Genomic DNA, 15,295 nt, shown 5'->3' with positions numbered 1-15,295 from the left:
GTGTGTGTGTGTGTGTGTGTGTGTGTGTAGGCAGCGCCTGCAGTCTTACGGGGGGTTTAAGCCTCAGATGGAGGAACCCAAAGAGAGAAGAATATATTATGGGCCCTTTCATTGAGCATTCTATAATGTGTGACTGCTTATCTGTGCTTGTCTGTGGCTCTGGAGGCATTAAGTATCAGTAAGCAAATGTGGCACTATTTTGTTTTTTTTCCTGTTTCCAAAAACCTATGCGGTGGGTCATCGGTCAACGTATGTGTTTTTTTCATTGGTTGTTTCTCAATTAACAAGCTATTTTCCCTTATTGACTGCAGAGATTAAGGCTCAGGATTTAGCACAGAGAAAAGTCAGTGCATTCATTATTTAATGTGTAATTATGTAGCTGAAAACAACGCACAGATAGGAAAACTGGACTACACAACTGAAAATATTTTAAAAAGTAATTTTTTAACATTTCCACTTAGTAAATATTGTGAAGTTATTTGAGAATGCAAAGCCAAATGCAGAGGCCATGCAAACACATCATAGACAATAGAAGTTGAAACTTAAAATAATTCAGCTAAATTATATATCCCTTCCCTGAAGGCTATACTGCAGTGCCAGTGTATCTCCATTGAACACTTGCTCCCCTCTAAATCCTCCTCTTTAATGCAAGTCAATAGAAGTGAATATGGCACATTTGTCTCTGCTCAAAGCAATCAGACAAAAGAGAATGAATAACTTTTGTAATTCTTTTGGCTGAACTACAAACAAAAAAATGAGCCCACCAGAAAAGAGACTTTAACTGCCTGTGTCTGATAGGAAACCACTTATCCTGTTTATGGTCAGGCGGGGTTTGAGCCACCCCAGCATGCATCTGTGATGGTGATTCAGATAGATCGAAGGGCATGAGACTCGACCAGTCTTAATCTCTGAGTGCAAGGGCAATGAATGAATTAAACAAACATGCTTTTTGTGGAGAAGAGAACACAATTTGTTTTCAAGAAGGCAGAAGCTCCCCCTCCGCCTTGTGGAGTCAGATCTCTATAGATTAGTGTTGCAAATTACAAAACAACACCACAGTATTGTTTAATGTGATGCATTACTTCAACACATATTTCTGATTGAGCGCTTGCCACCCTGAAGGCCCCTTGCAGGCCATTTCTGTTTAGGGGGATGGGAAATGATCTTGCAAAAGTCACACATTTTTCTTCCACATAAGTTTGAATCTTAATGTCCAGTCATTTGCTTATTCTCATGTACTACATCTTGGTGGCCATTTTGAAACTTATTGTTCCATAAATATTTATAATTTTATAAGCTTTAAAACGTGGTATTCTTAGTGGGGCCTCTAAATGTCTGCCTTAATAAACTCATTCATATTTTTTACTTGTATATGCTACATTTGTGACTTGTTTTTCCATTAACTGCCAATGTAACTGGTGCCACATTTGGTTCTGCCAATATTGTTGAACATTTGTTTGCAGATGTAGTGGCTAAAAGACACACTGTTTTTGCAGAGATGCCGATTCAGAGTAAAAAAAAATGTGCAGAACTTGAAGAGTTCTACCATTTCTGTTTATCCTAGGTCGAAAATGCCTGCATGTGTGTTTACATGGTTATTGTGTTAGCCAATCTGAGTCCAGAGTGTGTGGTGTCGGGATCCCTGAGTTAATAGATTTCTGTCCCCGGTGCTTTTAGCGCGTTGATCTCCTGCTGACGGCTTCCCACTCTGCTTTAAGCACAGAGATTGCGCTTAGAATAGAGCCTCCTTAACACTGCAAACATTTGGTTAATGTACCTTATTACTCCCCCATTGAGCTGATTTTCACTTTCCATTCATTCGCTGCCCGAAAAGCACCTCTGAAATTCCATGTCTCGCACGGGCCATTGATATTTATGCTTGCAGACGCAATTTGTTTAATTCCACACAGAACTAGTCTATCTTAATTTCCTCCCTCATTGGATGTAGGAGGAACAAGGGGTCCATAAGAAGACCCTCTGATATTAATTACACTGTATGTTCTATATCTTAATTCTTCCTCTTGTGCTCTGCTACTGCATGCTTTCTTTCATAAACATGGATGCTGGCAGCATCTTTTGTTGTGCTACGCTGTTTGTTTTTTGCTTCCCTTGGGCTCTCGTCTCTGTAATGTTATTTTACGTTCTCTGCTAAGCATCACACAATACTCCATCCTCCATGCTACCTGCCTCTTCCTCCTCTCTGTCTCTTTCTCTCCCTCTGCAAATATTTGTGTTTATGTATCTGTGCCCCTCTACTTCACTCTGTTTCCTCTCATCTCCATCCCACACACACACACACACACACACACACACACACACACACACACACACACACACACACACACACACACACACACACACACACAGTGTCCTTGTACTGTGGGCAGTGTACTGTGTATAGAAGCACTTGAGACAACTTTTTTTTTTATTTTATACCGGCAAGCCACTTAGCAGCTTTATATAGCAACTACCCAAGGAGAGGATTAACGGCAGAAAACATCAACAGACAGGCTTGCAGTGATATATAGAACACACACACACACACTCACGCACAACTCACGCTTTACACGCGTGTAAACACAGCGCACTCGTTGTAGTCGCTGAGCCTACGCAAAACACACAGTGCACCCCTGTTGTCCACTTTCATTTTGTGATACATTGTTACGTTAGTCATTCAAGCAGATTGTCTTATCCTTAAGAGATTGTAGCGTACAGTACAAACCGGCGTTTCATCACCCCGAGCGAGCAGAAAGCATATTTGACTTTGAAAAATCCAGTGGAGCCTGTGCGCCGTGTGCCTCGCCTGGTTATTTGATCACCTCTTTTTTCTCCGTCAGGTGGGGCAGATTGTGTCGATTTGGGGCTCATGGGGCATCGCTCACAGCCGCTCCGTACTTGACCAGATCAGAGGGAAATTTGCAGCCTCAGAACACGCAGCTCGCTCGCCCGTGCACACGTGCCGTCTCTCTCCTCACAAACACGAGCAGACACGCACTCATACATTCTTCATTATCATTCCAAGGCTGATAGGCTCTAATTATCTGCCTTGGCTCTGATTAGTCTCTCTGTAACAAGCTAATTAGATGGAGCCTTGTAAAATCATCACCACCATTACCACAGAGACATGGTTTGGAAAGACACCAACAAGTAGAAGGCAAGGAATGGGTCTTGCACTCCTCCCCGCAAAGATTTGATAGTCAACTAAATGTTAAGTGCTGGAGCTCTGATTTCGTTTTGATTAAGTGCCTTTTAAACCCCTGTACTTTGCAAAAGAATCTTTATCCTTTTCCTATTATTTACCACGAACGGATTGTTCCATTTTACAAGGCAGGATGATCTGGCTTAAGTTGCATAAATTGCGGCTGTCGACATTTCAGGAGATAGCATCTGAACATTGATTAGTTTCTCTGCCCCCATGATACAGTGGCTTTTTATCCAACATGAACTATCGTCAGATCCGAGTCACAACTTTTCTCTGTGCAGAGCAACTTTAAAGCCTGAGCAGAAAGCTAGATTAATTCTCTCCTCTAGCCTCTTCCTCCCTCTGTTATTATCCCTGGCCTCTAACAATCCATTTTAGGAGCTGTCACACACTATTTAGCTATTGTGTTTCAGTTGTGACCACTCCAGAGCTAGTCTGGAGTGCAACACATTGTATTTTTCATCAAAATGCATCTTAACTGTAAGCTAGTTAAAAAAAGAACTAGGAAATTGTGATCTCAGCATCTCTTTTTTGCTTTACAACTGATTTGAGCAGACACGACTGTAAAATATTTATATCAGCAACCCAGTTTGATGACTTTATACCATTCGCTGTACGCATTTACCGCTCATTACCAATGTATAGTTTTCTATTATCGGCTATTATCCACTTGGAAGAGATATTATGTTCCAGAATATTAGGGAAACCATCAAAGGAGGACTGTTGAAAATCTGTTGTGTCAGCCTCAGCTAGTAAAAGGATGCACGGCGAACTCCTGCTGCTTCTGTCTTGGATTAAAAGGTACATCTATAGCCCATGGTCACACACAGGAGAGCTTTTATATAATGGGATTTGTAATCCATAGTTACTTATAGCCCGTAGGTAACTCCCTGCCGCGCGTAGGTGTGCACTGGTGTGTGTTTGTGAAAAAGACAGAGAAACAGGAAGACGGAAAAGAGACATGCTAAATCACGTGTGCAAGCATGTGTCTGGGTGTGAAGAGACGACTTGCCTGTATGTTACATTTTTGTGATTGTGTTCATATCTGTGTGTGTGTGTGAGTGTGTGTGTGTCCTGGCAGGGTCTTGTTCTTCTCTGGGGTAAGACAGATGGCCTCTGTGGATCACAGGCTACTGAACTGCTTGGCATCTCTTCTGACATTCCTTCATGCCACGTTGACGCAAGATCACAGCTAATATTTGTGGAAATAGTGTCTCACAGTTCTGTGGCTTGCTCCACTTTCTACCCAAAAAGTGTGACACTGTCAGGAGTTTTTTGTGCACATTGTTTCCAGATTGTGTCATTGTATCTAATGGGGAAAACAATCCCCTACTATCAGTTCCAGCTAAAAGCACGCTACGCCCCTGGCATAGAGACGGCAACGCAGTCGCACACCGCTTCTCCTTGGGCGCTGCTGTGCACTCTGGCTGTCTGCAGGCTCGGGTCGAGCGAGTCGGTAATTGGTTTCCAGGAATCTTCGTATTCACTCCAGCGAGGCAGTGTGCAGGCGACAAAAAGCCTGCAGCCATGAGGCATCATCCCTAAGCCCCTGTGGGAAGATCAAGGTAGCTTTACACAGACTCGGTAGATGAGACTGTGGCTGAGTCTCTCTCCCGCGGGAACCTGGGTGTCTGGATACCTGGATGGGAGCACTGATGGAGATTGGATGGGTGACGTCACATGGCCCAAACCTCCACCATGGGAGCGAACAGCTATCCCGACATCCACTTACAACAAACCCAGCAGCCATGGTGAAGCAAAAGGAGTGGAAAGATAAAATTGCCATGGGTAAATTGCCATGTTAAAGATAGTATGGTAATTGACTTTGACCCCAACTCTGAGCTGAATCAAGATTGTTTTGGAATCAGTTCCACATTACAGACACAAGAATGATTGCAATTTATTCCAATCGTGCAGCATCCTGTTTCTACTGTAGATGATTTATATCTCACATACCTGTACCCTCAGTTGACTCGCTGCTTGTCGGTGCTTTGGATTCCCCTGGCTGCTTGTCTCCCCGCTACACACGCACTTACATGACAGCTGTCACTTTTAGTAACCACAGCTTCATCACTATCTCTGCACTACCCCCCAGGCCCAAACTGGTACCTGAACAAGGTGAAGCTTAAGATCACTGATGTCAACGACAACGTCCCTGAGTGGGATATGAAGCCGTACCCATACCTGGCTGTAGTGTCCCCTGAGGCCCCAGCGGGAATCTTTGTCTACCAGCTCCAGGCTCACGATGGGGATGAAGGCAAAAGCGGCGAGGTGGAATACTTTTTGTCGGATGGTAAGCTTTCTGCTGTTTATACATACATACATACACACATACACGCACACACACACACACAAGATGTATACAAAGATACTATTAAGGTATTAAAACAGGCTGTGTTGTTGACGGAATAGGCCTTGGAAATGAAGTCAAACACAAGACAGCCACAGGCGCTACCACATTCCTTCATACACTCTTTAGGTGTCCATTAGTTTCTCTGTCTCTCTGTCACCCAGTGTCTCTCTGCCTCTGTATTTTTGTCACTCTCTCTCTCTTTCTTTCTCTCTCTCTCACACTCTCTCTCCAACACACACACAGCCAGAGGACATCAACACATTGTTTATGCACTTATCTTGCACTCTTGTCTATCTGTCTGCTTCTCTCTGTTTCATACACACACTGAAGCACGCAAGCACTCAAACATACAAAAAAAACCACACACACGCGCGCTCGTGTGCACATACACACACACACAGTGGGCTGTTGGAAGGCTGCCAGAGCGGTAGATCCCCTGGTGGTTAAGGGGATAGAGGTTTGTTGGCATGTCAAAGATGGGTGGATGTGCTAATCTTGCCAGTGGGGCTTTACAGAAACACTACTGACTTCCCTTTGACTCCCATTAGTACATCGCACATTTCCCTTATGTGCGTTTAACCACAATTACCACTAGGTACCCGTGGTCAATAGGAAGCTATCATGCTAAAAAATCTTGCAGCAGTGAGGTTTACCTCCAAAACCTGCAAGCAAACTGAGTAGTTTCCCTTCAAGTTTTAACCTTTTAAATGTATTTAACTCTCTTATGCTGCGCTTAACTTTTACGACCTCGAGGGGATGAGAGTAGCTGGCCATTTGATGAGCGAGGTCAGTCTGTCTGATCCCGTTCTTTAGTATTTAATTTAATTCATTTATACTCTTCATTGATCCCCGATGGGGAAATTACAATTTACACTCTGTTGTCATTACACACTACACAGCGGTCTGAAATACACACACATGCTTAGGTCCTATACATGCACTAATGGAGAGATGTCAGAGTGAGTGGGCTGCCTTGCTCAAGAGCACCTTTGCAGTGCCCAGGAGGTGAACTAGCATCTCTCCAGCTGCCAGTCCGCACTCTGTACTTTGGTCCATACTCGAACCTAGGGCTGGGCAATATATTGATATTACATCGATATAGACATATAGATATTGTCTTAAATTTTTGAAGTTTCATCTTTTCCTGGTTTTAAAGGCTACATGATGTCATTTTCTGAACACACCAGGCTGTTCTAGTTGTTCTATTATTTGCCTTTACCCCCATAGTTATTGTGTAAACATGCCTGAGGATTCTTTATGAAAAATCTCATTGTGTCTCATTGCCTATTTTGTGTAAGCACAATTGTCAACCCTACAATATCGCCACAAAATCAATATTAAGGTTAAAAATATCGGGATGTTTGATTTTCTTCATATCGCCCAGCTCTACTTGAACCAGAGACTCTCCAGTTCCCAGCCCAACTTCCTACAGACTGAGCTACTGCCACCCCCAAAATGTAACAGTAGTGGCAAAAGTAGATCTTTTATTTAAAGTTGCCCGGTGGAATTGACAAACAAAAGTTACGATTAGTTATGTTTTCTCACCAAAACACACTGTGTAATAATATGTTGCAAAGCCCTTTTTTAATATTTGAAATCAGACATTGTTTACTTACTTACTTGTTGTACTTACTTTTTATTTATAAAGGAAAACACACATTAATTAACATTTCTGTAAATGTGCCAGTGTTAGCCAGCCGGCTAATTTTTAGACCAGATCAACAGGAAACAGCAAAACATTAGTACAGGTTAAACTTTACAGACAGCAGTCAATAAGAGACCATAAAGACATGCTAGAGCAACATATAAGCTTTCTCAATAAGCCATGCAGAGCTACAGGGTGCAGCATTGGCACGGTTACACATCAACAGTATCCACATTCAGTTCAGGAAGCCATGCAAGCATCAGAAACACAGCCTAGTTTAGACTGCCTGCAAGCAGTCTTCTTCTTCGCTGCCTTTAGCCCATCGACGCATTTGTTGGTGCGTTACACTGCCAATCTGCAGACTAGTATGAAACCAACAGCATGATGGGAATTGTGGCGTGAAACAAACAAAACATTTCATTAAAACTAATTAATTAATTAATTGATTAAAACTCTGTTGCTCCACTACAACTCCACAGAGTATAACAACAAGTAAAGGTTCTGCAGTCCTGCAAGTACAGAAGTATTATCAGCAAAATGTACTATGCATGTAACAGTATTTGCTACGTATTATTATGCATACTCCAACTTTATAGAAAACGTACCTCAAGATTTAACATGAAGTTGATATTTTCAATTTTAAAATTGCCAACACTCCCATTAAATGAAATCCCACTAACAAGTATTATCTGTGAATCCACAGCCAATGCAGCGACTTGCCACAGCCAATGCTGTTTTTTTTTTTTTGCCAGCATGCTATCTAAAATCACTCACTGGGGCGGCATTATGCCGGCGTTGTTTGATTCAGTGTAAAAAAAGAGAAGCCGGCATAAGCTGTATCTCTGCGTAAAAGAGGCTTATGTTAATCAAATGAGATAAAGTGGAAGATACTTCCCAGTACAAATGTAAGAAGGTACAAACGTGGATACCGAAGTTTCATTTAAAAAAAAAAAAAAGTGTTTTCTGTGAGTTAAATACATTCTGTGTATCGGTTTATGATCAGAAAATGTCACTCCGTTTTTTATTACTCTCCACTTGCTCCCAGATGCCATTTGGGCATTTCTGAGTTAGTATTCAAGCCAGCAGAATTGGATTGGTTTGGATCCAGCACTAGAAAATTAGTTAATTTTGTTTCCCTGCAGGTGGTGACGGCTGCTTTGCAGTGGACAAGAAGACAGGCCAGGTGGTGAGCACAGGGCTGGTGCTTGAGAGGGACAGAGAGTACTTGTTAAGCGTGGTGGCCCTCGACGGCCTGGGCAGCCGCAGTGCCCCTGCCATGCTCTCTGTGGTGGCAGGAGCCCGAGCGCCGCAGTTCACCAACACTAGCTACGCCATCTCCATACCCGAAAACACGCCTGAAGGACAGCCGTGAGTACCGCATGTTTTAATATATATATAAAACAATCATTCATCCACTCACGCATACAGTACACACATTAGGGGTGGGGGAAAAAAATCGATACAGCATAGTATCAGGATATTTTCAGTAGCAATACTGTATTGATACACAGGCACCAAGTATTGATTTTTTATTATATATGTGTTGGTCAGTTTGTCCCATTTTCCAGCAAAAAATTAAAGGGAAATGAGCAAACAGAGAAATGTATTTTCTTTTGATAAAACAGATGTTAAGAAAGTTTCCTTTTGGGGACATCATTTGAAACTGGGAAAAATTAGAAGTTGGAAAAAAGGTTATAAATTGCAGAATGTTGCAGTATGTTCAAAATTTGCAATAATATCGGATTGTGGCATAAGTATTGTGATGATATTGTAATGGTGATTCCTACCCCTAACATACATACGTAATCAGGACAGTTTGACACAAGCAAATCATCTTGAGATATCTATTTTTTTCTTTTGTAATGAAATAACAGTAATGCAATATTTTTTTGGAGTCTCTTCTTGTAGTTAAACAGTTATTCAAATGTGGTCTATACCCCTGTGGTTACCACCACTTTGTCAGGTTCTTTGTTGTTGCCTCAACAGGTATAATTGCCTGTTACTGAAGAGTACAATATAAGAAAGAGCAATATTAAAATTATATTGGCAGTATAGCTCACGTCTTTAAATTGCCAAACACTAGGATGAATAAAGCCATACTGATTCACTCACACAAGGACAGTTTTACACGTGGCTCACTGTTTAATAACCTACGGTTGTAACAATTAAAGCTGAAATGCATGCCACGCATACATGTCTCTGCAAAAACAAGTCCTACAATAACGAATGCAGACATGCATAAAGACGCACACCTGTCTTGGGTGTTGATTTCCAAACACTACCTGTTAAGACTTATGCTGATGAATATTCAATTGGTCACCCCAGTGCACTCAAGCATAAATTGACATATCATGATCGCACATCATTAGGGAACGCAAACTCTCTTAACCGTAAAAACCAACATTTATATCTGCATAATAGCATTCCATTATTACACAGAACTGACAAGTACTGATTGACTTTGTTTATAGTACAGAGTCAATGGGCCATACAGTAATTGATTCCATTACAGCGCAGTGCTGATGTAGGGAAAGAGGATTTCGATTTTTAATCCAACATGTGAGCACGTCATTTTATTTAGATTAAAATGCCAAAGGGTTTTACTTTCTTTGATACTAAATAAAGAACACTTTGTGAAAACATGTTTCAGACAAATCTTAAGAATCAGAGGTTGTAAAAGAAGAGGTAATGATGGTGAATTCTGTGCAACTGAAATCAAATAGTAAAGACTTTTTTTCCTTGCCTTTCCCATCATCATATTCTCTTTGTTCTGCAGCTTCCTGGTGGTGTTTGCCATTTCCTTTCAGAAGCAGCCAATCAGCTACAGCCTGCTGATAAATCCCAGTAGCCTTTTCAGCATCCGGCAGGAGACGGGTGAGATCAGTCTGACCAGGACGCTAGATTACGAGAGCGACCAGCGACGGTACCTGCTAATGGTGCGAGCCAGCGAAGAGCCCGGCAGCCTCAGCACTGCCATAGAGGTTAGTGTAATTACAGAGTGATACAGGCAGCAAGCGTGTGTCATGTAAGAGTTCATCCACTCAGGTCAACTATGTCCAAAGCTGAGATCCACTGTGATGTTTTTTTTTATTATATTTGTTACACAAGCATTGACTCTTCCTGCTGAATTAAACTGAAATAAAAAAGCTGCTTTTGGTGCTGAGATTTGCTGCATTGGGCTCTACAACCAGACCTTTTACAAAGCTCCCAGACAGAGCCGTTTTCACCTAAATGTTACGCGGCGAACAAGTCTGCATTAGCGGCAATGATCTGACCTCAGCGGTGACCTCTTGACATCACACTACTCGGCGATAACAACACGGGAGAAGCAGCAGAGTTTGTGGCTGTCTGCGGGATTGGCATGGCCGAATGGTTTGGAAATGTTAACGAGGGGTTTTTATGCAGCTTGTTTTCACCCTTTTTGTTTTTGTCTGGAGGTGAACTTTGTAAAATATAGCACGTACTCCGAGCCACTTGCCATAAGAACTCATAATCCGAAAACTTCATTCGCGAACAAATATTTCTAGATAAACTACGGATTCAGGATAGTTTAAGTTATTAAGATTTTGTTACCCAATCATTATGTCACCACGGATTCAGCAGGCAAAAACTCCTTCTGCTCAGCTGCGGAGTAAGAGATGGAAAACGTATCGCAGCTATTTCAGGACTATTACTCAGCTGTCACTTTGCACTTTACACACAGTGGTGACAGGAGGCTTGTAGGGCAAGGGGCCGGGAGGGGGGGGGATAAAAGAATCCCACACATGCTCAGAACATTTCTATTTTGGACTCAGGAATATCATGAAGTAGAAGATAAAGGATGTGTTGAACTGGCAACTTCCGAAACTATAAAATGCAATTTAGATTAAGTGTTGGGGTCAGCTTTCTGTACAGAGAATTTTGTATGGTTGTCTCCTGGATGTGAGGGTTATTAAAGAGAGGCTAATTTTATAACTCTGATTTTGCCTCTCCTCTCCTCTCCTCTCCTCTCCTCTCCTCCCATCACACTGGCATTAATCAGGTTCAGGTGTTGATAACGGATGAGAATGATTGTGTCCCAGAGTTCCTCCAATCCATCTACAGTGTGGATGGAGTCCCTGAGACTGTAACCACGGCAACATCCCTGCTGCAGGGTGAGACTTCTCTTACCCCATATTTCACTTCCATCTGTTTCTTTTTTTGAATTGGAGAGAGAAACTATCCAAAAAAAGTCACTTTCTCAGCATGAAAAAACAAAATGTATTCTGCCACAGCGGCAGTTCAGACCTTAAGTCAATGTTTCGGCTCATTGTCCCATAATGCTTCCAGTTTTGCACACAGAAAGAAACTAATAGATCTTTCAGATCTGTGATCACATTAAACTAAACTAGCTGCTTCAAAGACAACACACATTTGTTTTGATTTATTATGCACTATATGAATGATGGCATGTCAATTTATCTGTTACTGCATGAGGCTACCTTATAATTATCAATTATAAGGCTGAAGGAGTATGTACTGCCATCGCCACTGCCTGAGTGGAAATGTTTCTGTTTAATTTATGTGAGATAACATGTGTTCCTAATTAAGATGTTTTGCCATTGTCACTTTTTTCTTTTCTGCGCCTTGGAAAAACAACATTTCTGATTGCTTTTAGATACTGTACCTTTGAGATAGAAAAGTACCTATACAAGATTTGAGAATTTGTCACAGTCATACTCACAAATTAACAGGGGCTTAAGGCAAAAACACAAAGCACATTATTCTTTTTACATTTCACCTTGTTGTCTGTCTATTTCTTGTCAAAAGTTTCTGCACCTGTGGGACTTCAGTCCCCCATGGACTGCCGTTAGTGATTTGTGAGAATTTCTGGCTGGGCGATTGTTTCTAGTGGATTCTGGGTGAGAGTAAGTAAACTAATGTAATCTGAAAAGATTCAAATACACCGCCTAGAGCGGTAGAAATTGTTGGCACTGCAGAACCAGCAGAAGGAGAAAATGGCACCCAATACAAACCAATGCATCAACAGAAAAATCAACAACCAGAGCAGAGGCGAGATCAAAGAGAGAGAGAGAGCGAAGACATGGAGTCTCTTAAAAGATCTACCATAGACTGTGGCTGATACATCATGAACATGTAGGACTTTATATTTAATTAAAACTGCCTTGCCTTACAGAAGCCAAGCACGCCCTAACCAATCAGATCAATAGGGTAAAAAACCTGAAAAAAAGAGAAACCGATTTAATTTCTTAATCTGCTGGGTTGCACCACCAACTAATGAAATGTCAAAGCTTTGAGGCACCAAGGGAGTGAAATCCCCATTACCCACAGATGAATACTTTACAATGTGGCTATCACTTCAACTTTACCTACTGAGGTTGATGGTGGAGAAGGTATAAATAATCTTGTTTTAAAGGCACGAGTGACAGTGAAGTTTAAGGTTAATGTACTACTTCATTATACACACCACGCAAAGAGTGTATAGTTAATTGAACCATTACAAGACTTGAGGTGAGAATGAAACATTGAGATGCAAAGGCTGCTAGTGCTGATGCCTGCCACAGAGGAAATAAACACATCAGAAGACTATGCGATACGCAAGTGCTATAAGCCAGAGGGGCTGTGTATGAAGCAGTGAGTTTGATTGAAAGTTCACTAAACAGTAAACTTAGACTTAAATTGGCTCTGCAACCGAGGCTGTCGATATTTGTGGCTGTAGTCCCACTGCACATTAGAAACAAATCAATGCTTTTTTTTTCTGTGTAATTACCACAGAATAAAATAATTTCAAAGCAATCTCTGGAAAAGAATACAACTCGTTAATTTCATATGGCGCCTTTTTGCTGTCTTTAAGCCCATTTTTGCAAATGATGGTAATTATTCTGAAGGGGCACAGTGCAGTTTGCGTGCTAGTAATTGTGGCTGTCAGAGCTTATGATCTATTGCATGTTTAGCAAGGCTATAAAGAGATAATGATCTACACAGATGTCAACATATTCATCAGCTGAGGCCGTCTCATCAGCTCCTTTCGATTAACTGTAAATTGATGGTCCTTGTGTGATGTCTTCCCTCCCGCCAGTGTTGGCCACGGACTGTGACTCGGGGTTAAACGCTGAGCTCACCTATTACACCCTGAGCTCAGACTTCAGCATTTCACCCCACGGGACCGTTTTCCCCGCGGGCCGGCTGGACTATGAGAGGCCTAACCATCTGTATGAATTTGTTGTGATGGCGACGGACAGCGGGGACGAGCCTCACTCCGGCACTGCCACGGTTCGCGTGAGGATGGCAAACATCAACGATGAGGCCCCTGAATTCTCCCAGCCTGTGTGAGGAGCTTTACCACTTATCCTTACCTGTCCATTCTTTCCACAAGCCCCCTCCATCCTGTTCAAGTTATGTGCAGTTTATTCTGCCTTTTCTGCCAAACAACATTACAACCATGACCAAGATGTGAACTTCAGTAGAAGGCTGATATTGATGTAGTTATCATACACAAAAAGCACCATGCTCAAGGTTCCCTTGCTACGCTGTATGGTTTGGTACTGGAGCTTAAATCATAAAAGTAAAACATTTGAGTCTTATCCGTTGCCGTGGTTCAGCTGGAGAGATCAAAGTTTGTTACTAAGACGATAAGTTTGAATAATGTCCCTGCTGCCTGCACTGCTTTATGTCTGATCCCCCAGCTGATCACACTTCATGCATCATTACAGTTGCATCACAGATCTGTAGGTTGTTACATCACACACCTGCCTTCCTTCAGGGTATTTGTCTTAATAATATTTGATGCTGTGAGTCATGCAGTGAATAGTGGCCAACTTGCATCAACAGCGCTGTGGTAAACCACCACCAGTAAGACCAACTCACCACATTTTGTGTGGTGTGTTCACAGTCACCTGCCATCAAATCAATCCGTTACTCACTTCCTTACACTTCTCACTTAACCACTATCACAGTGTGATTTTGTTGTTCTGGAGCTTTGCTAAAAATGTCTCTTGTTCATGGGTTTTTAGGAAAATCAAGCTTTCCCGCAGCATTGGCTGGGCTCTAAGTTTGGCCTTCTCCAAACGTATGCTGTAAACTGACATTCGGATGCAATCCATTGTCCTCTACCTCCTTGTTGGCAAACCTGTGTGAGTGGGTGGGCAGCAACTGCCACTGGGGCTCCGCTCTATTCATTTCCCCGAAACGAGTAAGCCGCTTGTCCTGTCAGTCATGTTTCAATGACCTTCACAGAAGACTGATACCTCTGTTACCCGCTCTTGTTGCATTGTCAGGTGTCAGTCTCGGTGGGTGGCCAGAAACAGAGCCAAACAGGCGGGCAGAGAGGTGGAGATGTAGGCAGACAAACATAAAACTGAGGAGAAAAACACTCTGATACATGGTTGCAGGGCAAGCGAGAAGAGAATACCAAAACATGCACGGCGAGTCGACAGGAGACAGCCAGTCAGATATGCAGATAAACAGAGAAGCCTGTCGGCGGTCAGACAAATACTCCTGCCAGACCAGCAGACAGACAGTTAGAAATGCGGGCATTTTGCCAGGTTGTGTGTGTATGACACTTAGTCACACTGGGAGATAAGTGATGTGAGGGCAGAAGAGGACAGAGTGGAGAGGTGGAGTGATGGATGCTATGGTTTTATGAAATGAATCTTCAGGTCAGGACTAATTGACATACTCCGACATGTGTGACATGCGGGCAGACTAATATTGCCTTGCATGAACCCTGACTTGTCATCTGAGTGAGTTGTAGAGAGCCAACGAGAATGTAAATAGCCCGACATGCATGACTACAGTCGGACAGGCGAGCATCCTCAGTCCTAACACGTCACAGTTCAGTGAGATGAAGGGAGATGCTTCAGGAAGTAAAAGCCAAGTGAGTGTATACGTCTCCTCCCGCAGAGCCACGGAGAGGTGGCCTCTGAGCCGGGTGACAGATTACAGGTCACTCATGTTGCCACGGAGACTGCTGCCGCTGGCGGAGATGAATCACCCATCAGCGTTCTTCTGTAAACCATCAATCACCTCTGACTTCTCACTACAGACGTTGACACCCTCCCCACAGACACACATACCTACACTCACACACACACACACACACACACACACACACACA

At 42.5% G+C, this 15,295-nt stretch overlaps 1 protein-coding gene across 1 annotated transcript in view; it reads left to right on the top strand.

The window, feature by feature from the left end:
• LOC116694173 (neural-cadherin) overlaps positions 1-15,295 on the top strand; it is a 100,979-nt gene that overhangs the window by 22,224 nt on the left and 63,460 nt on the right. The window contains exons 2-6 of the mRNA XM_032523709.1: positions 5,298-5,495; positions 8,343-8,568; positions 9,977-10,181; positions 11,222-11,333; positions 13,259-13,508. Of these exons, the coding sequence (XP_032379600.1) occupies positions 5,298-5,495; positions 8,343-8,568; positions 9,977-10,181; positions 11,222-11,333; positions 13,259-13,508 (991 nt within the window). The remainder of the gene's footprint in view (positions 1-5,297; positions 5,496-8,342; positions 8,569-9,976; positions 10,182-11,221; positions 11,334-13,258; positions 13,509-15,295) is intronic.

This window comes from Etheostoma spectabile, chromosome 8 (genome assembly GCF_008692095.1).
Source record: "Etheostoma spectabile isolate EspeVRDwgs_2016 chromosome 8, UIUC_Espe_1.0, whole genome shotgun sequence".
Classification (NCBI taxonomy): domain Eukaryota; kingdom Metazoa; phylum Chordata; class Actinopteri; order Perciformes; family Percidae; genus Etheostoma; species Etheostoma spectabile.
The sequence above is the reverse complement of the archived record's forward strand: the minus strand, read 5'-3'. Positions and strand labels throughout refer to the sequence as shown.